Here is a 22900-nt window from a genome sequence, read left to right on the forward strand (position 1 = left end):
TATAATCAAGAGGTAAAGCTTCCTTTGGACTGTACTATTTTGGGCTGCAAGTGTGCTGTTATGTTTGAGGTGGGGGTCCATTTTTAAAAAATCCCTCATGGGCAGGAAGAATCCTCCCTAGCAGGTCACAGAGAAGCTAAATCTAACCTTTCTGCCTAACATGCTCGTTTTGCATATATGTAGAGACTTTTGTTTTTATTTTTTAAAGGGGGAGAATGGAGTATTGCAATTTCCCTTACCTGCCGCTTGTCCTGGGATAAATTGGACCACTTGGGGCTTTCTGAATTTACACCCTGAACCTGAGCAATCGAACGCTCAGTCCCTACATGACTAAATCCCTATATTTAGGCATGGAGTTCTTCAACCTCAGTTACCTGCTTAAGTGGGAACAAATATAGAAAATTCACGGGGTTGTGGGAGGACAAATTAAATATTGCGGAAAGCGATTTGCGCGTTAAAAGTGCTGTGTAAAACTTTAATCAACGAGATGCCGAAAGTTGTGCTGGTTGCCTCGGGGGAGAGCCAGTGGGAGGAACAGAGTAATATTTTTTGAGGTGTTTTTTTTGGGGGGGGGATGGATGCTCAGGGGGCATAAACCCAGCTCATCCCCCTTTGTCTCCCACCTTTTCCAGGAGACAACAGGCAGTCGTATTTTCATCAGAGAACAGTTGGAGGATATGTGATAGGGCTTTTTCAATGGCACTTCCCCATTCATAGAATGGGAATATAAATTGAGTAAATAAACAGTAATAAAGGTATATCTTACAGCGGGCATAGGCAAACTCGGCCCTCCAGATGTTTTGGGACTACAACTCCCATCATCCCTAGCTAACAGGACCAGTGGTCAGGGATGATGGGAGCTGTAGTCCTAAAACATATGGAGGGCCGAGTTTGCCTATGCCCTGAGGCACGAAACTAGCCGGCCGCCTCAGGTGTGGCAAAGGATGCTATCCCATCACCAGTCCTGAATAAGATTTGACTTCTGTACGTAGAATGGAGAAGGAAGTCATCTTGCTCTTTGCGTCAGGTGACAAAATGTCCTGGGTCTGGCCCTGAGTCTGGACTATTTTCTTCCTGTGGGCGACATTCTGGCAGAGCTCATGTGCATTTCAACACCTGTATAACCAGCAAAGAGTTAAGCGTGAAGGCTTTTCTCGCCACGGCCTTTCCCTGCCAGTTGAAGCTTTGCTTCTTGAATGTTTTGTTCGTCCCACAGCTGCCAAAGTCGCAGGAGCCCTGCCAGAAGTAAAGTTGGCAACCTTGCATGCCCACCTGCTATTCCTTCAGTGCTGTCCTGGTGTCCTGCAATGAACCCAGCAAACCTATACTCCTCGTCCGTCTTCACAGCCTCGGCTTGGATGTCTCCCGGGGAGCCTTCTTGCTAGATTTTCTAACAGCACTTTAAACTGTAGCTTGTTTGTTTTGTTTTTTTAATAAAAAGGGATGAAATGTGGTAATTTAAAGCCCTTTAAGGCTGGTGTATCAATTTACATCACAATGAAAGCTGCCTAGGTCAAGAAAACAAACAATTCAGCCTTTCCCACTAGGCCAACCCTGCTGTGAAGGAACACAAAGGCAGTGATATGATTAATACAACAACAGCAGACCTGATTCTGCCTCCACCGCCATCCCATATTAATCTTTTTACTGGCTCCGCTGGGGTTATCCATTTATCAGCCAACCAACCCGCCTGTAGTGGTACCGTCTAACTAAGGCTACATTCACATCATACATTAGAGCATTTTAAACAGGCATGGCTTCCCCCAAAGAATTCTGGGAGCTGTAGTTTGTTAAGGGTGCTGAGCGTTGTTAGGAGACCTCGGAGAGCTACAGTTCCCGGAATGGCTTAGCAGTCAATCGCTCTTCACAGGGAACTCTGGGAATTGTGACTCTAGGAGCAGAACCGGGATCTCCGAGCAGCTCTCGGCAAACCACAGATCCCAGAATTCTTTGGGGAGAAGCCATTTTGGAAAGGGTGAACGAGGAAGCCTCGCCTTTTCAATGTGAACTTGAGTCGAGAGTGGATCTCATGCTCTTTATTCAGCTCATAGTGGTGAGGAGGAATGGAAGTTCCCCCACAATATCTGCTTTATATACATTATTTACACAATGGGCTGCACGTGATTGGCTAATTCCGGGATTCTCCTGTAGGCCAATCAGGTTGTGGATTCACTTCCACCTGGAGCTGGATTGGGTGGCTCCTGCGGACCAATCAGACTGCTGCATTGTTCTAGGACCAATCAGGCTGCTGCATTCTGAATCCTATTGTTCTAGGACCAATCAGGCTGCTGCATTCTGAATCCTATTGTTCTAGAACCAATCAGACTGCTGCATTTTGGATCCTATTGTTCTAGGATCAATCAGACTGCTGCATTTTGGATCCTATTCAACTCAGTACATAACAGAACTGAACTTAATTTCTCCTAGGCACAAGGTGGACACAAACAGGCCAGGCTCTGTCTGCGCCGTGGAGATGGGTAGCTGCTGATTTGGTTGGTGAGCTGTGCCCTTCACTGACAAACGCAGGGGTCACGGATACCACCGGGCAGCATAGGGCAAAGCTGAGCAGTGGGCAGCTATGCGTCCATACGACAGCACTGACAGCACTGCCTCCGTCCTTGGCGGCTGCTTCACATCTCCCTCAGGCAAGGACTTGCTTCTCCAACTCTCCCCCTTGTTGCTGCTCAGTGGCGGCGGCGGTGGCTGAGGACGCCTCGGGCCCAAGCCTCACCATTTGTGTTGGCAGCTCTAAAGAGAGAAGCAGTCCCCAGATTGCAAATTTGGATGCCTGTGCTCCAGATTCGTTGGGACGCCATCGTTTGTACCAGGCTCTGAAAAGGAGCCTGAAAAGGACTGCTTCCTTTTCTCCAGACCGTGCCCAGTGCCAAAATCAGCAGAGGGCATCCTCTTGGTTGTTCTACCTTCCTCAGAAGTTTGTAGGCGGTGGATGAAAAGGCATTCTTTGTGGCAGCTCCTAAGTTGTAGATCTCAGAGGTGCATTTGGCTCCCTACAGTTTTCGGGTAATGCGGATGGTATGGCTCCAGCACAGGTATAACTCACTGTACAAACAGTAAATTGTTTGGTGAGCCCTAACCCTGCTGTACCAATAATTCATTGAAAGTCTTTCCTAGGACCTGCCACTTATGTGCTATTTGCAATCAACAAGCTGCTAAGAGAAGTAATATTAGGTCTTTAAACAAAATATTATGGCTTATGTTCTCCAATAAATTTAATAATTCCAGTGCTGGTGGCATAGTGAAGGACTGGCCAATTACCACATTATTTCATCAAATACATATATCTAGGATACCTGTACTATTGGGCAGTGCTACCTCATGTGAAGGTAGGTGCCAATTTCTCTACCTAGTCCCCAACATTCAGATTTTGTGCTATTTGTGATTCTAGCATTGTGGCCTTTTCATTCCCGTGGTAGCCCATTTCTCACCAGTGGTGACAAAAATTAATTCACGGTTCCACATTATTTTGGTGCCTTGTTAACAAACCCAAACGTTATACAAGTGCAAACTTGCATGTTTTAGAAACCATTTTTTTTGCGGAGAGTATCATTGAAAGCATTTAGCGTGTGTCTCAAAAGCAGTAAAATTTTGGGTCACTCGTGCAGCACAGTGCAAGTAATCTAAAGTCACACTTGGTGCCTGTTCATTTATTTAATTGCCCCAAAGTGGGAGCTTGCTTCCTAATCCTTATATTTTAAATGGGGATGATAACCACTGAGCCTCTTGGGCTTGCTGATCAGAAGGTCGGCAGTTCAAATCTGCGTGATGGGCTGAGCTTCCATTGCTCTGTTCCAGCTTCTGCCAACCTAGCAGTTCGAAAGCACACCAGTGCAAGTAGATAAATAGGTACCGCTCCTGTGGGAAGGTAAACGGCGTTTCCATGTGCTCTGGCACTCGTCATGGTTTCTCTTTGCACCAGAAGTGGCTTAGTCATGCTGACCACATGAACCAGAAAACTGTCTGTGGACAAACGCCGGCCCCCTCGGCCTGAAGCGAGATGACTGCCACACCCCATAGTCACTTTTGACTGGACTTAAACCATCCAGGGGTCCTTTACCTTTTTTTTTTATTAGCAAGCAGTAGCAGTGGAGATGGAGGTGGTGATGGTTTCTTAAACCAGGACCTCCCCGATCTTGAGTCAAGGGTTAGAGACGTGTGTTTTTCAGGGGGAATGGGAGGGAAGTAGGAGCACCATCCTAGCTTATCCTTTCGGTTGTGGATTATAAGGTGCTTAAGTTGAAATGCTTCAAAATAAATTGTAGATGAGGGATTTCCAGACCTCCACACACTGGATCTTGTTTCCAATCCTAATTTCCACACTTCCCATGTATAAAGGGAAGAAGCATGTTTTGCCAAATATTAAAACGTTTTCGTAGAGAAGGGGGACTCAGGAAAACCTCTTTCACCTCTTCCTTGTGTCCAGCTGTCCAACACCACTGTAGGGAGCCAGCTACTGCTGCCACCCCCTTGGGAGACTCTGGCCTATTTCCCCCAGACAAGGAAGGAAGGTTTTGGTGCTGTCCAATTATCAAGTAGATCCTGGGGTCCCAGAAGGATGCACCACCGGCCAATCCCTTGCAATTTACCCAGAATGCAAAGGCAGCCTACGCTCCCGGTCTCTCTGAGACATGATAGAGTAACATGCTGATTCCCAAATAGTCCTAAATTCACAGTGGTGTGGATCCCAAGTGCTCTTGGGATTCCACGGCGAATGCTAAGATGCTGAGGTCAGCAAGCACCCACACTTCAGTGGTCCAATGATGAAACTTGATTAAGAACAAAAGAATTTACTCTGATCCTAGCCACAGAATGAGCATTGCAGCCCTTATGAAGGAATCACCCATGTTTATTTTGGTCTTTAGTGTCTTCAGGAAATCGCAGCTGGTCTTGTCAAAGCCTAAGAAAGAATAGCCGGGGGTTTTGTGATTCTTGCTAAAGTGCATTTAAGGAGCCTGCGAATACTGTGAGGTATTTGCCACCCTCGCATAAAGTCTGCTTGGTCTGGTAGAATATGTTTTGTAATTGAATCAACTGATTCTAGTGTAGACAGCTGGAGCTTACAAAGAGGACAGGGAGCGAGGCTCAAGGAGATTGTCCCGGTGAGGGTGTGAAGGTGGGAGTGTTGAATTGGCCGCCTCATTGGCTGCTACTGGATGGACTGATATGATTCTGCAATTTGGCATTCTTCCTTGGTTTGGGGAGTAACACAGTCTTAGAACAGAACCATGAAGGAGTTATAGAACCTTGTTACATGAGGTCAGTAAATAAGTTAGCAGATGAGGAGGGGCTGGTCCCCCTCCCCCAATTTCTTTTATAAAAGTTTGCTCTAAAGCCATCAGTGCCTGGGGATTTATGACTCTTTAATTTCTTGTTGGCTTCAATCACTTCTTTGCTTGAGATATTTTGGTTTAGATATACTTTATGCTTTTCAGCCAATGGTGGAATACCAGTTGTTTGTAGTAAAATATCTTTATAGCACCACCATTTGTTCTTTGGGTGAACATAGAGTTGTATAGAAGTCTGCAAAAATGTTGCTCATTTCACTATGAGCAAAGCAAAGCTTCCTCTTCTGGTTCTGTACAGAACCAATTTTTCTACTATTTTGTTTGTTTTTATTTGGGTGAACATAGAGTTGTATAGAAGTCTGCAAAAATGTTGCTCATTTCACTATGGGCAAAGCAAAGCTTCCTCTTCTGGTTCTGTACAGAACCAATTTTTCTACTATTTTGTTTGTTTTTATTTAAAAAACACACAATTTTTATTGGTTTTTAAACAAATACTAATATACAATAACTATCCAGCAGTACAGCTAATTGTGTTTGTTTTATCCCTTGTCTCTAGACATAAACATTCAACATTCAGACATATTACTTAATGTAACCTCTCTACTGAGAATATTGAGTGGTTGGTATGAGAAGATCTTGGTTTCTTTTCAATTTGGTTTGCAAGTAATTGAGAAATTTTCTGCCAAATTTGTATTTCTTTCCCCCCTCTTTTTTCAATTGTATATCTTTATTGTTTTAAAATAGATACATTTATGCGAGGAAATCAAAGAAACCCACCAACCAACAACATACAGTCAAATAGACAAACAATAAATTAACAAACAATAACAATATATGAAACATCACAATTATTATAACTGACATCATTTATACTTCCAATGATGTGAACAGTTATAGAACTTATAAAACAAGAAATTAAAAATGACTTCCAATTAGTCTCACTGTACTTTATCTGTTGATTATCTTGTACCGCACAGTTACGTATTTCATATCTAGTTTCTGTTAACTTCCCTACAAACTATATTTATACCGTGCAAGGTTCAGTCTAATTCGGCCAAGAGGTTTCATTTTATACCATAGTTTTTTAAGTATTCTTTTAAAAAATTCCAATCCTTATAGACTTTTTGTTTCGTTTGGCCTCTTATCCTTCCTGTCGTCTTTGCTAGCTGCAGATACTCTACCAAATTCGTATTTCTGATTAACATACATTAGTTGTGTGGGAGTTTTTTGCAGCCTTAATTCTGCCTGTTCTTAAAGAAGTGTTCTTTTTCATGTTTAAGTTCCAGTTCTCCAGTTTCCTTCACCAGACATTCTTGTTCTGCTCCTGTGGATTATTTTGATGGCTGACGTTCCACTGATACAGACTCCTCTGATGGCCAATTTCATGGCATCCCAAGTGGTCGACGATGAAAGGTTGCAGCAGGAGTTCACTACAAAATACCCTGTGATTGATGAACCCAGTCTTCCCACCTCCACCTGATTTTGCAGGAGTAGTGACAGGCAGCTCCAGACCAGCAGGCAAGCAGAGCAGGATTGGCGTTTGACAGTAACCCATACAGGGACGCAATCTGACACTTCCAGGCAGACAGTTTTTGCCTAATTTTTCAACTCATCCAGGGGATGGTAGGATGTAAGCTGTTCATGTGTATACATTTTAGCTTTAGGGGTAAAAAAAAACAAAACAAAAAAACAGGTGCAATTTCACACATTAGGATGAAGTCTTTCAAAGTTCCTTCTAGGGTTTCCTGAGCATTCCCATTTGTTTGGAGCAGCCTTCCCTTTTTATTGTGCTGTAAATGCCTCGCTGGATTCAAACCACCTCCCCTGGAATGTTTTCAACACTTTAAAAGTTTTATCCAAGAAGGGGAGCTGGGACAATGCTATGTTTTTACTGCCTTGATAGCCCGCGACAAAAATATAACATTCCTCCGTATCTTTGAGCTATGCTAAAGGAGAAAAGTTAAATTAGCAAATAGTATTGCTACCTCTTATGCTTTGAATGTACCTGGTGAAATATATTGGAGGGGAAATCTCTTAAAGGTAAAGGTAAAGGGACCCCTGACCATTAGGTCCAGTCGTGTCCGACTCTGGGGTTGCGGAGCTCATCTCGCGTTATTGGCCGAGGGAGCCGGCGTACAGCTTCCGGGTCATGTGGCCAGCATGACTAAGCCGCTTCTGGCGAACTAGAGCAGCACACAGAAATGCTGTTTACCTTCCCACCGGAGTAGTACCTATTCATCTACTTGCACTTTGACGTGCTTTCGAACTGCTAGGTTGGCAGGAGCAGGGACTGAGCAACGGGAGCTCACCCCGTCGCGGGGATTCAAACCGCCGACCTTCTGATCAGCAAGTCCTAGGCTCTATAGTTTAACCTTAACATGTGCCTTCTGATGCCTAATTTCCCCCCCTGCTCCCGAAGACTTCTTCCGTGTCTGATTCTTCATCATGGGATCTGCATTGTTGAAGGAGAGGGGATGAGGAGTCCGAGTTAAGTACCGTATTTTTTGCTCTATAAGACTCACTTTTTCCCTCCTAAAAAGTAAGGGGAAATGTGTGTGCGTCTTATGGAGTGAATGCAGGCTGCGCAGCTATCCCAGAAGCCAGAACAGCAAGAGGGATTGCTGCTTTCACTGCGCAGCTATCCCTCTTGCTGTTCTGGCTTCTGAGATTCAGAATATTTTTTTTCTTGTTTTCCTCCTCCAAAAACTGGGTGCGTCTTGTGGTCTGGTGCGTCTTATAGAGCGAAAAATACGGTAAACAGAATAAGTTCCTCATCTCCTTATGAGTGGATTGCCCAGTGCATGACACTACCTGTAGTGGTGATCACCCCACCAATATCTCATGCCTGCCTTTTGCATTTTTTCTGTGTAGGGGTGAAATTCACCAATGTGCCTTAACGTATCGGGACCAGTTGTAAAGAAATAACAGTGGTTTGTCTTGCCGTATAACTTTTTCCAGGTTGTATACTCGCTTGCAAATGGAGATATCTTGTAGTTGCAAGACTCCTGAAGCGGATCACTAGGTCTCTAGGCCAACGATCCTTTTGGACCAATTCTATACAACGCATCAGTGTTGAATTCTGTGATTCCCTCTGAACATGGCACTTTAGTCAGCCATTTTGCCATGAAGGGTATTACAGCTTCACGCCCAGAACCCTTGGCTAATCTGCTCACTTTTAGGTTCAAGCGGTAGTGGTCATTTCCCACCTCCTCTAAGTGTAATTACGGGCTGAGAGTATTATGCGCTAGCAATTTCAGTTTTCCCACCTGTTTGACAGCTAGATTCACAGCTTCAATGGCTGTCTGAACCACCTTGCTAAGGCTGCCTTTGACTATAGTAACTCCATCTTTCAGAGGCTTTAAAACATCTTTCCAACCAGTGGTTAGATTAGTTCAGAGTCTGTCAGGCTGAGCTGACATTTCTGACAGGAAGAAGTCTGTGACCACTTTGTCCTTCTTTGTCAGTTTCAGCTCCTTGGCCGCCATAGCAGGCCTTCTTCTTTGCTGTCTGACAGGACTTTGGGCTCAAAACACTCTCTCAGGTTTCGCTCCGACTACTTGTTTCTTGTTGCGTATACGCGGTGTAAATATTTGTCCTGATTTCAGAGAAGTCCTCATTTAGCGTTTGATTAGCTAAAGATTAAGTGCTGGGGAGAGGAGCTGGTGGATTGCTCCTCCACTTTCTTTCAGTGGCGTTAGTATGCTTCCCCTGCATGAAGAAAGCGTTGCCCACTGAATTTATGTGGGAATATCAGACCTGGCTGGCAGGATGTCACTTGGAAACATTCGTTTCAATGGGCTTTCTCTGAGTAGGACTTAGTTGGAGACAACTCGTAGTGTTGGCATCAGCGGTGCGCGGACAATGGACTAGGGAGACTAGGCTAGTCCCCTAAATGTTCCCCTTGTGCCTCCTTCTCAAAGCCTTGGAAACTTCTGCCTGGCTTAGGGAGGGAAGCGCGATGCTCTGATGGGTCCATGAACCCTCCCACCACCTTCCCAAAGTCCGTCCAGCTTTGGGAAGGAGGCAAGAGGGCTCCAGCATCCTGTCAGAGCCCTGGCACCTCCTTCCTAAAGCCCAGGAAGCTTCTGTCTAGCTTAGAGAGGGAGGTGTGATGCTCACGCATGTAACATTGGGACGTCACAAAGCCATGCTCATGATGGCGGTCCCCCACCATCTGGCCCTAACTGTTCGCCAATGAAAAATTTCACTGCATGCCACTGGGTGGCATCATTCATTGTCAAAACTCTTACCCTCAAGAAACTCTTCCTAGATAAGTTTTACCTAGGTAAAGGTAAAGGGACCCCTGACCATTAGGTTCAGTCATGGCCAACTCTGGGGTTGCGGCGCTCATCTCGCTTTATTGGCCGAGGGAGCCGGCGTACAGCTTCCGGGTCATGTGGCCAGCATGACTAAGCCGCTTCTGGCGAACCAGAGCAGTGCACGGAAACGGCGTTTACCTTCCCGCCGGAGCGGTACCTATTTATCTACTTGCACTTGACGTGCTTCCAAACTGCTAGGTTGGCAGGAGCAGGGACCGAGCAACGGGAGCTCACCCTGTTGCGGGGATTTGAACCGCCGACCTTCTGATCGGCAAGTCCTAGGCTCTGTGGTTTAACCCACAGCGCCACCCGCGTCCCACAAGTTTTACCTACCTACCTAATAAAATCATAATCATAATCATAATCATAATCATAATTTATTTGTACCCCGCCCATCTGACTGGGTAGTCCCAGCCACTCTGGGTGGCTTCCAGGAGCCCCTGTGTGTCATGGTTGATGTTGCAGAGAATTTGATGTTCGATGTTGCAGAGAATTCTGGGAGCGTTCTCAGTTCCCATGAGGCAATGGGTGCCTCTCTTGGGTTGCCCCACAGGCACTGAAAGTGTCCTCTAATGTAAGGGCAACACTCCCCTGTGTCTGCAGTTTTGCACCATGGTCGGCAAACTGACTTCCGGGGAATTTATCCTGCTGTTACTGAATTTCTTATTGAGGAACCCCAGAGTTCCTTCACCACATTGTGAAAGCTATTGGGGGTATGGGTCATGTTTAGGTTTTTCGAGTAGGGATTGGACCTGATATTCTGACCTGGGAGACAAGCGCAGGTTCCGTCTTTATGATCTGGCTGGCCGAGGAAGGTCCACGGGTGTCAGAATTCAGAAACAGGGCGTTTCCTATTTGCCCCATAATAAATCTTATTGGGAGCCCCCGCTTTTACACACTGAGTGAAGACTCTCCATTTTCCCGACTGCCGAGCGCCTGTGTGTATCATGGGGTGGAGAAAAGAGTGTGTCTGTTACTGTTTGAACTTTGATGCAAATATTGCTTTTCCAAATGTGCTGTGAATATGAACGACACTCATGCAAGTCAATGAGGAGGAACTTGGCATTAAATATTCTCTTAAGCAGCACCTGAGTGCAGAATCCAAGAATTCGGGTCTGCAAAGAAGGGTTGGCCAGAGGCAATATATAGAGGACAGGCTGGCAATCCTGTCCCTTTTATAAGTTGAGTTGGGAGTAAGTGACTCCCGTCTGGGGCGGAGGTTTAGCTGTGGTGCAGGAATACTACTGGAAGCAATAAGCTTTAAAAGTTTAAATTAAAAAAAAAAAAAAATGGGGATGGTGTTCATGAAATGTGGATTAAGCAGGGCAGGGAAATACCTTGGCCCTAACTGGGAGTGACTGGAAGTGGCCGCCGAGACCATATAACACCAGTCCTGAAGGACCTACATTGGCTCCCAGTACTTTCCCCATCGCAATTCAAAGTGTTGGTGCTGACCTTCAAAGCCCTAAACGTCCTTGGCCCAGTCTACCTGAAGGAGCGTCTCCACTCCCACTGTTCAGCCTGGACACTGAGATCCAGCGCCGAGGGCCTTCTGGCGGTTCCCTCCCTGCAAGAAGTGAGGTTACAGGGAACCAGGCAGAGGGCCTTCTTGGTGGTGGCGCCCACCCTGTGGAACGCCCTCCCATCAGATGTCAAGGAAATAAACAACTATCTGAATTTTAGAAGACATCTGAAGGCAGCCCTGTATGGGGAAGTTTTTAATGTTTGATGTTTTATCGTGTTTTTAATATTGTGTTGGGAGCCGCCCAGCGTGGCTGGGGAAACCGAGCCAGATGGGCAGGGTATAAATGATAAATAATAATAATTATTATTATTATAAAAAACAGAGCCCAAAGGTAATCCTGATGCAAAACAGACAGCACCTATAATGTGTAGAAGACTTAATTCAGCAGGTGTAGCTTGCATGACAAACTATACCTGTTGGAAAGTCCCCTTTCCATAACTACTATATGGAACCTTTTACAGCTAGAGGGCCATATTCCCTTCTGGCCAGCCTATCAGGGGCCACATGCCAGTGGCAGGCAGGGCAATGAATACGGATGTTACCTCTGTACACTAGGCTGATCTGCAAAGATCCAGGAAAGACAGAGGCGCTCGGCCTAAGTTTTGGGAACCTCCCTGCTCTGGAAGACTATGTTGAAAAGAGGAAAGTGAAGAATAAGAGGAAGGGGCATAAAGGTCCTGTGCTGGATGTTGGAAGCATCTGGGTCACTGACTTAGAGAAAAACAGCCCAGTAGGGAAATGTGGGAAGGTTCGCTCGCAAGACGAGATCCTTTCACAGAACGGACAATTGATGTCAGCAGTGCAAGAATCAGCAGCGAAAAGACATATGGAGTTCTCTGGGGAATGACTTGCAATGGGCTTGGGAGAAGGAGTTAGCTCACTGAGTGAAACGCCACATTTTGCTGCCTTTATGTTTTGATCTTTTTTATTAAGTATTTTGTGCTTTGTTTATTTTTATTATGTAGTTTGTGTTATGTACTGAAGTTCTCACCCTGGGCCAGCAGGGGGATACTGTAGATAGTTATGCAGATAAGGGATCGAAAGTGACGTTCAGTGATTGGATAGTTTTAGAAAATTGTTACAGTTACGTTGTACTGGAGCTCTATATAAGCAGACTGACTGAACCCTTCAGTTCAGTTCTGTTCTGGCCTCTGAATAAACAAGAGCTGTTTGAAGAATCGCTGTGTCATCTGATATGTTCACCCACAACTTAACAGTTTGTGCTTTGTATACTGTAACTTTGTGTTGTGAAGCACCCAGAGACTTACAGGTATAGGTTGGTATACAAATGTTAATAATAATAATAATAATAATAATAATAATAATAATAATGGGCTGGTTTATACACACCTTGGGTTGCCTGACCACTCATCCTGCTAGCTAGGGATGATGGGAGTTGTAGTCCAACAACATCTGGGGACCCCAGGTTGAGAAAAGCTATCTCTAGAGATTGGTGAGCCATAACTCCCATCATTCCTGACCATTGGGTGTACTTGCTGGGGCTGATGGGAGTTGTAGTTCAGCAGCCTCTGGCAGGTCAAAGGTCCCCCGCATCTGCTGTTGGCCCTTAATTCTTAGTGTGTGGGAAATGGCTGGCTGTTGCTACTCAGGGAGGGAGACGTCTGTTTATTATTCCAGAGGGAGGGCTGCGTAGCCACATCAGTCTGTTACATCCAATGTAAAAGACGTTTTCTGTAGCAAATCTGTTAGTGTTTTACGGATCTCTGCCTGTTTTCTTTCTTAATTTGAAGGAAGTCCCTTTGCATTGTCCACAGAAGAGGGCCTGGTGATGGAAAATGGGCATGTTTAGGGCAGAAGGATCAGGCCAACGGCTGATCTTAGTCCGGCTTCCTATTCTTACAGTGGATGCTTGTGGGAAACCTCAAGCAGGACCCGGGTTCAAGAGCACTCTGTGGTTTCCAGCAACTGGCACCAGAGCACAGCCATCATGGCTTGTAGCCATCAATAGCTCCCTGAATTCGTCCAACCCTCTCAGGACCACAGAGTCCCCCCCCCCCTGCATTAGCAAAATTACCCCTCCTCCCTAGCTGCACCAATGTAAGGACCGTGCGTGACAAACGAGGAGAATTTATTGCACAACAAATTGCCCCTTTCTCCACCTCCCGGCCCGTCGCTGACTTTCATTCCTTAGAAAGTGTCAATATGTGATGCACCAGATTCGGAAGAAAGCACAGGGCATGCCTTGCAGGAGAAGCGCTGCCATGCCTCCAAGCCACATTTGGATGGGTACGGACTTCCCTCCTTTGCTTGGAGGGGCAAGGAGGTGAGAGAGGGGAGCCAAGCTGCAGGTGGCTCTGCCTAGCAACCGCAACATCCTTTTAGCAGCTTCCTGTTTCCTGGCAACGGTTGCCACGTGGTGCACGAGAGAGCCCTCTTAGCCAAACTCGGCGGTGGCTGCGAGTACCCCCACAACGCTTCCTAGCAGGGTGCTGTGCTGTCTAGGGGTGTCCCTGCTAGCAGTTCCTGATCGTGTTAAGGCAACCTATCTGCCTGCTTGCTGCTGTACCCTTCTTGCGCCTTTGCACCCTTGGCTGCTGGGGTTCCGCTTCCTCCACGGGTCTCCCCTGAATGCCTGTCTGTCATTTTAAAAAGAAGAATAAATCAATCTCATAAAAAAAAAAAGCCAAGATGTTGTTGGACTACAACTCCCATCAGCCTCAGCCAGAATTGCCCTAGTCAAGGGTGATGGGAGTTGTAGTGCAGCAGCACCGGGAAAACACCCATGTTTACTTCCCCTTTGCTCTAACCTAGACCTTTCGGTTTTTAAGAGGGAGTAGAAAGTGTATATGCAGCCTTTTTTAAAAAACCAAACCACCCAATAGCTCACGGAGAAATAATAAAATTAAACAACTTTTAACATATTAAAGGTAAAGGGACCCCTGACCATTAGGTCCTGTCGCGGACGACTCTGGGGTTGCAGCGCTCATCTTGCATTATTGGCCGAGGGAGCCGGTGTACAGCTTCCGGGTCATGTGGCCAGCATAACTAAGCCGCTTCTGCCAAACCAGAGCAGCGCATGGAAATGTCGTTTACGTTCCCGCCGGAGCAGTACCTATTTATCTACTTGCACTTTGACGTGCTTTTGAACTGCTAGGTTGGCAGGAGCTGGGACCAAGCAACGGGAGCTCACTCCATCGCGGGGATTCGAACTGCCAACCTCCTGATCGGCAAGCCCTAGGCTCTGTGGTTTAACCCACAGCGCCACCTGCATCCCTTACATAAATTTACACTCCGGCTCTTCTGAGATGATCCACATCTTCAACTATTTGAAGGGCTGTCACAGAGATAATGGAGCAATTTTGTTTTCTGTTGTTTCGGCGGGTACAACCTGAAACCAGTGTGTTCAGATGATAAGAATGTAGATTTTTAAAACTAAAAATGAGGAAGAACTTCCTGAGAAAGTTCAGCAGTGAAAAAGTCTGCCTCAGAAGGTAGCAGACTATCCATCATTGAAGGTTCCGAAATGGACGCTGGAGAGGGCACCTCTTTAGGGTGCTGTAATTGTTAATTTCCTGCATCAGCAGTGGGCTGAACTGGATGATCTCTAAGGCACCCTTCCAGCTTCCCTCATCCCTGCGAAGCCTCCTCACCCCTCTGGCTATGTGGGTTTGCCTTAGAAGCAGGCACTCTTTTCTCCAGTCAGCTCTGGAATACCAATAAGTATGTTGGGCATTAAAAAAACCAAAACAAAATTGAATTCAGAAAGACCCTGCAGCTGAAAGTTGGTCCTGGGGCTCAGCTCAGAGCCCTTTGCTAAAATTAATCCCTAATTAATTTGGAGTAAGGAAAAGATAGCATCTTCCCTTGCAGTGTAAAAGGCCTAGCGTAATGCTCAGGCCTTCATTTGAGTTGGAGTTTGCCAGGGGCAAGATGACACTCTAGCTTTGAGCAACAGGTTCCCGGAAGGGCTGCCATTTCCTTGCTTCCCTCTTCCATTTCTGTTTGCCGTTAAACAAAAAACCAAAAACCAAAACAAAGCTCAAATTCCAGCCCTGTGTTAAGGGATAAGGAAACATGCAAACCGTCTTGTCCTTTTGCTTCAAGGAACGTGCTGGCAAAGCAGCAGCACCCAGCTGGACTAAACCCAGTAATGCCAGCTGATTGACAGGTGGCTGTACTTTGGGGCAAGTGGCATTGTGGGCCAAATCGGACACCCTGGCACACTGAGAGTGACCTGTGTGTTGGAGGTTCCCTGCCCCTGAATGGCATCTTTACAAAGTTTAACCTTAGGATATGATGCAGAGACACCCAAATCCACCTTTGCTACTGGCCAGTTTTGCTGCGGAGGCTGCTGCAGCTTGGAGGGGGAGCAGAGAAGGGAGAATTCCATTGGTCCCTGATTTTTCTGCCCTGGCACCACTGTGGCAGACCCTCCAAATGTCCCTCTTTTCCAGGGACAGCCCCGGATTTACTGAAGCCATCCTGGCTTCTGATTTGACCTGTTTTCCCTTAGGACGTTTCTATTTTCATCAGAGAAATGTTGGAGGGTATGGTGTTATACGCCCCTGCCCCCCGAGCCAAGGAGATAAGTAACTACAGTCATACCTCATGTTATATCCACTTCATGTTACGTTCTTTCAGGTTACATCCCGCGGCAACCCGGGAGTACCGGAAAGGGTTACTTCTGGGTTTCACCGCTCACACATGCACAGAAGTGCAAAATGACATTACGTGCATGCGCAGAAGCGGCGAATCACAACCTGCGCGTGCGCAGATGCGCTGCTGCGGGTTGCACTCTTTTCATGTTGCAAACAGGCCTCTGGAACGGATCCCGTGCGCAACCAGAGGTACCACTGTATACAACCTTTAGAAGAAGACATCTGAAGGCAGCTCTATATAGGGAAGTGGTTTTTTTTAATGTTTAATGCTTGATTATATGTATTAATACATGTTGGAAGCCGCCCAGAGTGGCTGGGGCAACTTAATAAAAATTAAGATGGTATAGGATGTCCCTATTTTCATCGGAGAAATGTTGGGTCCTGTTGCGGTGAGGGGTGTTCCCTCTTCTGCTAACCAGCAACACGGGCTTGGGCGTTTCCATGTGAATGCAACGAGAGCTTTGCTTCCAGCAGCAATTGGCCAGTTGCCTCTGGGAAGCCCAGAAGGAGGCCTGAAGGCCAGAGCCCTCATTTCTGTTGTTTGCCCTCCAGCAACTGGTACTGAGAGAAACAGTGCCTCTGAGCACTGATCATGCATGCCTCTCGTTTTAGAAATAATCTGCTGTTTCAGCTGGAGGTGTATTTTTCCCTCTCCTCCTGGCTCTTATCTTCAGGAATCTTCCTCCCCACCGTCAAAATGAGCTTGCGAAGTGCAGCACCCCTTTGCCAGCTACTGACCCTTCTCCCCGCCCTCCTCGCCCCAGCCCCCCACTTACAGCACTCTCCGTGCCCCACCCTGGGGGAAAGGGGAGGGGCAGCGGAGTCTGACGCGTCTCCCCTTCGGCGAACCTCGGCTGTGCCGTTTGCCCGGCCGAGGCTGAGCGAAAATAAATATTAATGCTCAAGGTGAACGCAGTGCGAGGACGTCGGGTGGGGAGTGTTGCTGACTCAGCTCATAGCAGGACCAGCGTCAAGTGCAAAGGGGGCGGAGGATGTGCTGGTCCCTCTGCAGCACCAGGCCTTGGATGGATGCCCAGAGCTTGGGGAGTGCTGGACTTGGTGGCCACAAGGGGGTGATGGGCTGCAGAGAGGAGGTTTGGCAGTCGGCGGGGTCCCGGAGGGGCCAAAATACTCTCCAAGTCTCCCTCTTTTCCAAGAACAGTCCTGAGTTTACAGAAGCCGTCCCAGTTTTTGATTTGATCCCGGAATGTCCCGCTTTTCCTTTGTTGTTTAGTCTTTTAGTTGTGTCTGACTCTTCTTGACCCCATGGACCAGAGCACGCCAGGCACTCCTGTCTTCCACTGCCTCCCGCAGTTTGGTCAAACTCATGCTGGTAGCTTCAAGAACACTGTCCAACCATCTCATCCTCTGCCGTCCCCTTCTCCTTGTGCCCTCCATCTTTCCCAGCATCTGGGTCTTTTCCAGGGAGTCTTCTCTTCTCATGAGGTGGCTGAAATATTGGAGCCTCAGCTTCACGATCTGTCATTCCAGTGAGCACTCAGGGCTGATTTCTTAAGAATGGAGAGGTTTGACCTTCTTGCAGTCCATGGGACTCTCAAGAGTCTCCTTCAGCACCATAATTCAAAAGCATCAATTCTTCGGCGATCAGCCTTCTTTATGGTCCAGCTCCCACTTCCATACATCACTACTGGGAAAACCATAGCTTTAACTATACGGACCTTTGTTGGCTTTTCCTTAAGATGTCTCTATTTTCATTGGAGAAATGTTGGAGGGTATGGAATAGGACGTCCTTATTTTCATCTGAGAAATGTTGGAGACTATGGAATAGGACGTCCCTATCTTCATTGGAGAGATGTTGGAGGGGACAAATTTATTTTCATCTCCAAGTAGGTTTGGGAATCTCCCAATGGAAACGGTGAGAACTTCTACCAGTGGTTGTAGACCAGCCTTCTCCAGTCTGGTATCCTATGGAGGTGAAGTCTGAAACTTCCAGAGGGCACCAAGTTGGAGAAGGCTGGTGTAGGCAGTTCCAAGCTGGATAGACCAATGGACTGACGTGGTATATGCCAACTTCCTGGTAGCTGGTGGAGTTTGCTGCATGCTGGCACCGTCTGCTGGTCTTCTGCCTTCACCTTTTTTAAACGCACCAAGGCACAGACGTGCAGCTGCCCCGATCCGCCGCTGTACCTTTGGTCCACCCTTCTCCTTCCCTGTTCTGGAGCAAAAGGAGTTTTGCTGGATCCAGCAGGCAGTGGGCGCAAGAGGACAGGGGGTCAGTGGAGGAACAGGGCAAGAGGCTCAGCACCAGGATCAGCACCTCCTTTTAACTGGGAGGATGTGCTTTCAACTGGGAGGATGTGGTGCCTCTGTTTGGACCTTCAAAAGCCTCTTCAACAGCAGGTGTTATGCTGCTGTTTTTGGCATCCGTGTGTCTCGGGAGACAGTAGAGTCCACCTCTGGGGGTGAAGTCAGGCTGCTATATTAGCAGCACCGAAGTCACCACCCCGGGGTGCAAGCCTGGGCAGTGTGTATGGAGTTCCGGGGCTGCCCAGACAAAAAGACCCCCTTTTGGCCTTGCTGGTATGGTCCAGAGGAAAGCAGAGCAAGGCGTTTGGTACCAGCTTGGTTGCAGGAGTTTCTGGAGGGAAGCGTACAAAGAGCCATCCAACCGCCTTAGGGACTCCATTCCAGATCTGTGCAGGGTTTACTTAGACTTTTCTTCTCCTGACGATATTTCGCAAGGACCAGAGTTTTCTTTCTCCCAGATGGGCTACCTTCCCAGGTTGGCGAGCCCCCTCTGCCCAAGCTATACTGCAAGGGATCATTATGGCTGTGCCCAGAAGGGAACGCTGTGCCAAACTCTGTGTGCCCGCTCCATGTGCCTCACCGGGTGTGTTTCTCCTGCCCCTCCTGCAGGTGGCAGCGCGGAGGCCACGGCCGAACTTTCTCCATGAGGAGGGGTAGAAGATGCCGGCTTTGCCCGTGCTGCTGCTGCTGCTGATTCTCGGCTTCGCCCACAAGAGCCTAGAGGTGCTGTCGTCTCTGCGCATGGGTAAGTGGGGGACATCCACGGGGTGGGGTGGGGGGCTGATCTACCAGGCTGATGCTGTGGGTGGCTGGATTCTAGGGGTGAGGCAACACTGCTAGAGGGCAGCCTGACTGGGTTGGGTTGGTGCTGGGATGTGGATAGACACTTGGAAAGGATATATTTGTTAGGTATATATTTGTGAGTGCCATCCTTTTGCAGTTTAAAGGGGACGCTTAGATCAGTGTTTCCCAACCTTTTTTGGGCAAAGGCACACTTGTTTCATGAAAAAAATCTCGAGGGACACCACCATTAGAAAATGTTTAAAAAATTAACTCTGTGCCTATATTGACTATATATAAAGTAACTCTCTTTAATAGGCATCAAATAAACACAAAGAAAGTACCGTATTTTTCGCCCCATAGGACGCACTTTTTCCCCTCCAAAAATAAAGGGGAAATGTGTGTGCGTCCTATGGGGCGAATGCAGGCTTTCGCGGAAGCCTGGAGAGCAAGAGGCATCGGTGCGCACTGACCCCTCTTGCTCTCCAGGCTTCAGGAAGCTGTCCGCAAGCCTTGCGCGCCCGGCAGGAGCTCCCGCCCAGCGCGCAAGGCTTGGGGTGGCAGCCTGTTGCCCGAAGCACAGGGAGCCCTCCGGAGGGCTCCCCGTGCTTCGGGCGAGTGTCTGCAAGGCTTGCGCGCCCGGCGGGAGCTCCCGCCAGGCGCGCAAGGCTTGGGGCGGCAGCCTGTTGCCCGAAGCACAGGGAGCCCTCCGGAGGGCTCCCCGTGCTTCGGGCGAGTGTCTGCAAGCCTTGCGCGCCCGGCAGGAGCTCCTGCCGGGCGCGCAAGGCTTGGGGCGGCAGCCTGTTGCCCGAAGCACAGGGAGCCCTCCGGAGGGCTCCCCGTGCTTCGGGCGAGTGTCTGCAAGCCTTGTGCACCCGGCAGGAGCTCCCGCTGGGCGCGCGAGGCTTGGGGCGGCGGCACGGGGCGGCCGGCCGAGGCGAGCGGCGATGGGATTTGGGAGGGAGCTCGCTCGCCGCCCCGCGTGTGCTCGCCGCCGCCGCCGCCCCGCCTCTCGCCGCCGGACTCGCCCGCCTCCCTCCCACGGCACACCAGGCAACGTCTTGCGGCACACTAGTGTGCCGCGGAACACCGGTTGGGAAACACTGGCTTAGATAAACCAGTTTTAGCCTTTGGGTTTAAGTAACTCGGGATGCTTTACGGAAGACTGGGTTTTCCTGGTCTTTCCCCCTTAAAACAATAATCAGTCTTGTAAAAGGTAAAAATAATATTTACTCGCTCTTAATTCTTTTTTGAAGAGTAACAGATACAGTAGCTTTGTTCAGGCAGGCTTAAAATGGTAATCCAGCTACAAAGACATACCATATTTTTCTGTGTATAACACGCCCCTGTGTATAAGACAGGGTCTTTTTTGGGACTCCAAATTGAGAAAATGGAGGGAGATTGCCCAGAGTTGTTGAGCATTGGGGGGGGGGGGGATTGCCAAAAATCACAGGACCAACACAGTCAATTGCCCACCCAACTGCCACAGCAGCCAATAGCCAGCGGACCTTGCAGCACCCACCAATCTCCAACAAAAACACCACTGACAATCTCCTGCTCACGACAACCACCAATTGCCCGTCCTACCTTTCCACTATCTGTGTATAAGACGACCCGCAATTTTTTGCATATATTTTTTATTTTTCATACACGGAAAAATACGGTAACTTTAGTCTAGCTTAAGATGGAGTCTGAGCATAGGAGTCAGACTCAGCCAATGTTCTCACATTTCTGCTTGGTGATGAAGGTGGAAGAGTAAGATCAGAGAAAAGAGGATGAGCCCAGGCAGGTAGGAGAAGTTATATGGCAACTCAGACCCCCTTTCAGGGCACATTGGGAATGTTTCTCACAGAGGTCTCTCTAGCAAACTTACAGGAAAACTCTGTGAGCTCCAGCTCCTATCTTGTGCCTTTCTAGCAAAACATCACTTGTTGGTTTGAATGCACTTTAAATATCTGGCAGCCGTTTGACGGCTCCATTCTCCATCCTTGCGTCCAGGTGGCCGCAGGGGGAATAAATCAGAACAGGGAAAATGTGGGGAATGGAAAGACATTTCGTGGGGTCGCGCGAAAGTCGCTATTGATCCCATTCGATTGCCTTTCTGCTCCGCTTTCCATTCAAATGAACCCCAAAGTGGCTTACAAGCAATAAACAGAAGCAGCACCGACAGAACATTATATAGTTACAGCACAACTCAGAAAATATAATTAGCAGATAATCAATAAAAACAATTACACAACAAAACTGTAACAAGTACGCTAAAGACCATTACATTCAGAACCGCTGCCACTGCTAACACCCCCAGCTCAATCGCCTTTCGCTCTACACAATCCATTAAATCACAGAATCATAGAATTGTAGAGGTGGAAGGGACCTCAAGGATCATCCAGTCCAACCCCTTGCAATGCAGGAATCCCAAGCAGACCATGCAATAGGATTGATCAATGTGCTCTGCAGGTGAGCACCTCCTCATCAGGAGGTCCCTTCCATACGATGCAGGAAGAGGGCCTTTAGTGTGGTGGCTCCTACCCTTTGGAACTCCCTCCCACTACACGTCAGACAGGTGTCACCTCTATTTTCTTTGGGGCATTTATTGAAGTTCTTCCCTTTTCAGCAATCCTTTTCAGTAGGGATCACCTGATTTGCTCATGTATTGGATTTGAAATGGTTTTTACATACGAAAGCATTGTTTGATTCTTCATCACAATAGTTTTTGCGTATGGAGTTGTGTGAAGTTCTTTTCCCCCAGTTGCTGATGATTCTGCTGCAAAATTGCTTCGAGATCTTTAAAGGGAAGCGATTCATCAACCCCATGGAGCAGAATTGGGGAAGGATGTGAGGGAAGGCAGTGTATGCAGAGGGGGAGCCTATTGCAGAAGCAGAAATCCTTGTGCCGGTCAGATGCTTACGTACCTAGCATTCTGCGGGATACAACCCATGACCAACATATAAATGTGTGTCCCATGGGCAAAAGCCCTACACTCGCACAGGCTGCTGCACCCCCAACTCTAGCTCTCACTGAGGGATTGAGATAAACTCCAGACCCTCTCCATTGAGACCCCACACTGCACCACCATTCAACACCCCCCAAACATAAAACAACAGAGGCAGTGATATATCTTTGCCCAACAAATTGGCAGCAAGGCCCATCCTATCTCTGTTCCCCAGCAGTTCTGTTCCGGTGAGAGCTGAAAGGGTAAAGGCCCCTTAGGGCAGGATTAGAGAGGGCAGGATCCATCCATAACAGACAAACCTCAGCTAGGGATTGCTGACTGTGTGGCTGCTGCATGTTGTACGTTCAAGTCTTCCGAAGCTGGAGGAAATGGTTGCGTTTTTCATCCTCAGCCAGAAAAGTGGGGAGGGGGCTGCCTCTGTGATTTGAGAAAGGAGCAGTGGGCTCTGGGAATGGGGGCTGTCCTACCTGCCATCTTCCTCCTCCTCACTCTGTGTTGCCCGTGCAGGGAGGAAGGTGGGGGACAAACCCAAAATCTGTTGGCTGTGCCAGATGTTGGCTGTGGCTCTGGCGGCTGTGGTCCTCTCTGCCTTCCGCCCTGCCAATTCCAGCAGGCACCAGCTGCCGCTGCCTGAAGGGAGGTGAAGGACCATGGCTTAGTCCCGTCTTTCAAGCAGAAGGCCCTGAGTTCAATCCCGGACATCTCCTGGTATGGCTGGAAGAGATTCCTGCCTGAAACGATGCCAAGCCACTGCCGGCCCAGTGTAGACAGTCCTGAGCTAGATGGATTGAATGGTCTGGATTGGCACCGGGCAGCTTCTGATGTTCCTCTGAGTAGCAGCCCATGACCCTCCGCTTTCCCGCTGCTTGTCAGTCACAGCCCCTGGTTCCCTGGCATCAGCTGCCTTCTTCAGCATGAGCACATCTGGTGGGGCTGGTTTCTGTGTAGCAGCAGCCATTTCTACTGGCTTCAGGCACTCCTGAAGCGCATCATGTGCAGATGTTAGGAGGCGACAGTGCTTAAGTCTGCACCATCAAAAAGCCACACGCTTCTTGCTTTTTGTTGTTGCTGCTGCTGCTGCTGCTGCTTGATAGCTGTTATTTTCTGGTCAGCTGGCAACTCTACTATGGTG

General features: G+C 48.1%; 1 protein-coding gene across 1 annotated transcript in view; it reads left to right on the plus strand.

Annotated features, from left to right (window-relative positions):
- Positions 1-22900, plus strand: part of GRIK5 (glutamate ionotropic receptor kainate type subunit 5) — an 87411-nt gene that overhangs the window by 15473 nt on the left and 49038 nt on the right. Inside the window, exon 2 of the mRNA XM_081868772.1 lies at positions 18644-18779. Coding sequence (XP_081724898.1) covers positions 18695-18779 — 85 coding nt within the window. The 5' untranslated portion in view covers positions 18644-18694. The remainder of the gene's footprint in view (positions 1-18643; positions 18780-22900) is intronic.

This window comes from Podarcis erhardii (genome assembly GCF_964252035.2).
Source record: "Podarcis erhardii genome assembly, chromosome: 7".
In the NCBI taxonomy this organism is placed as follows: domain Eukaryota; kingdom Metazoa; phylum Chordata; class Lepidosauria; order Squamata; family Lacertidae; genus Podarcis; species Podarcis erhardii.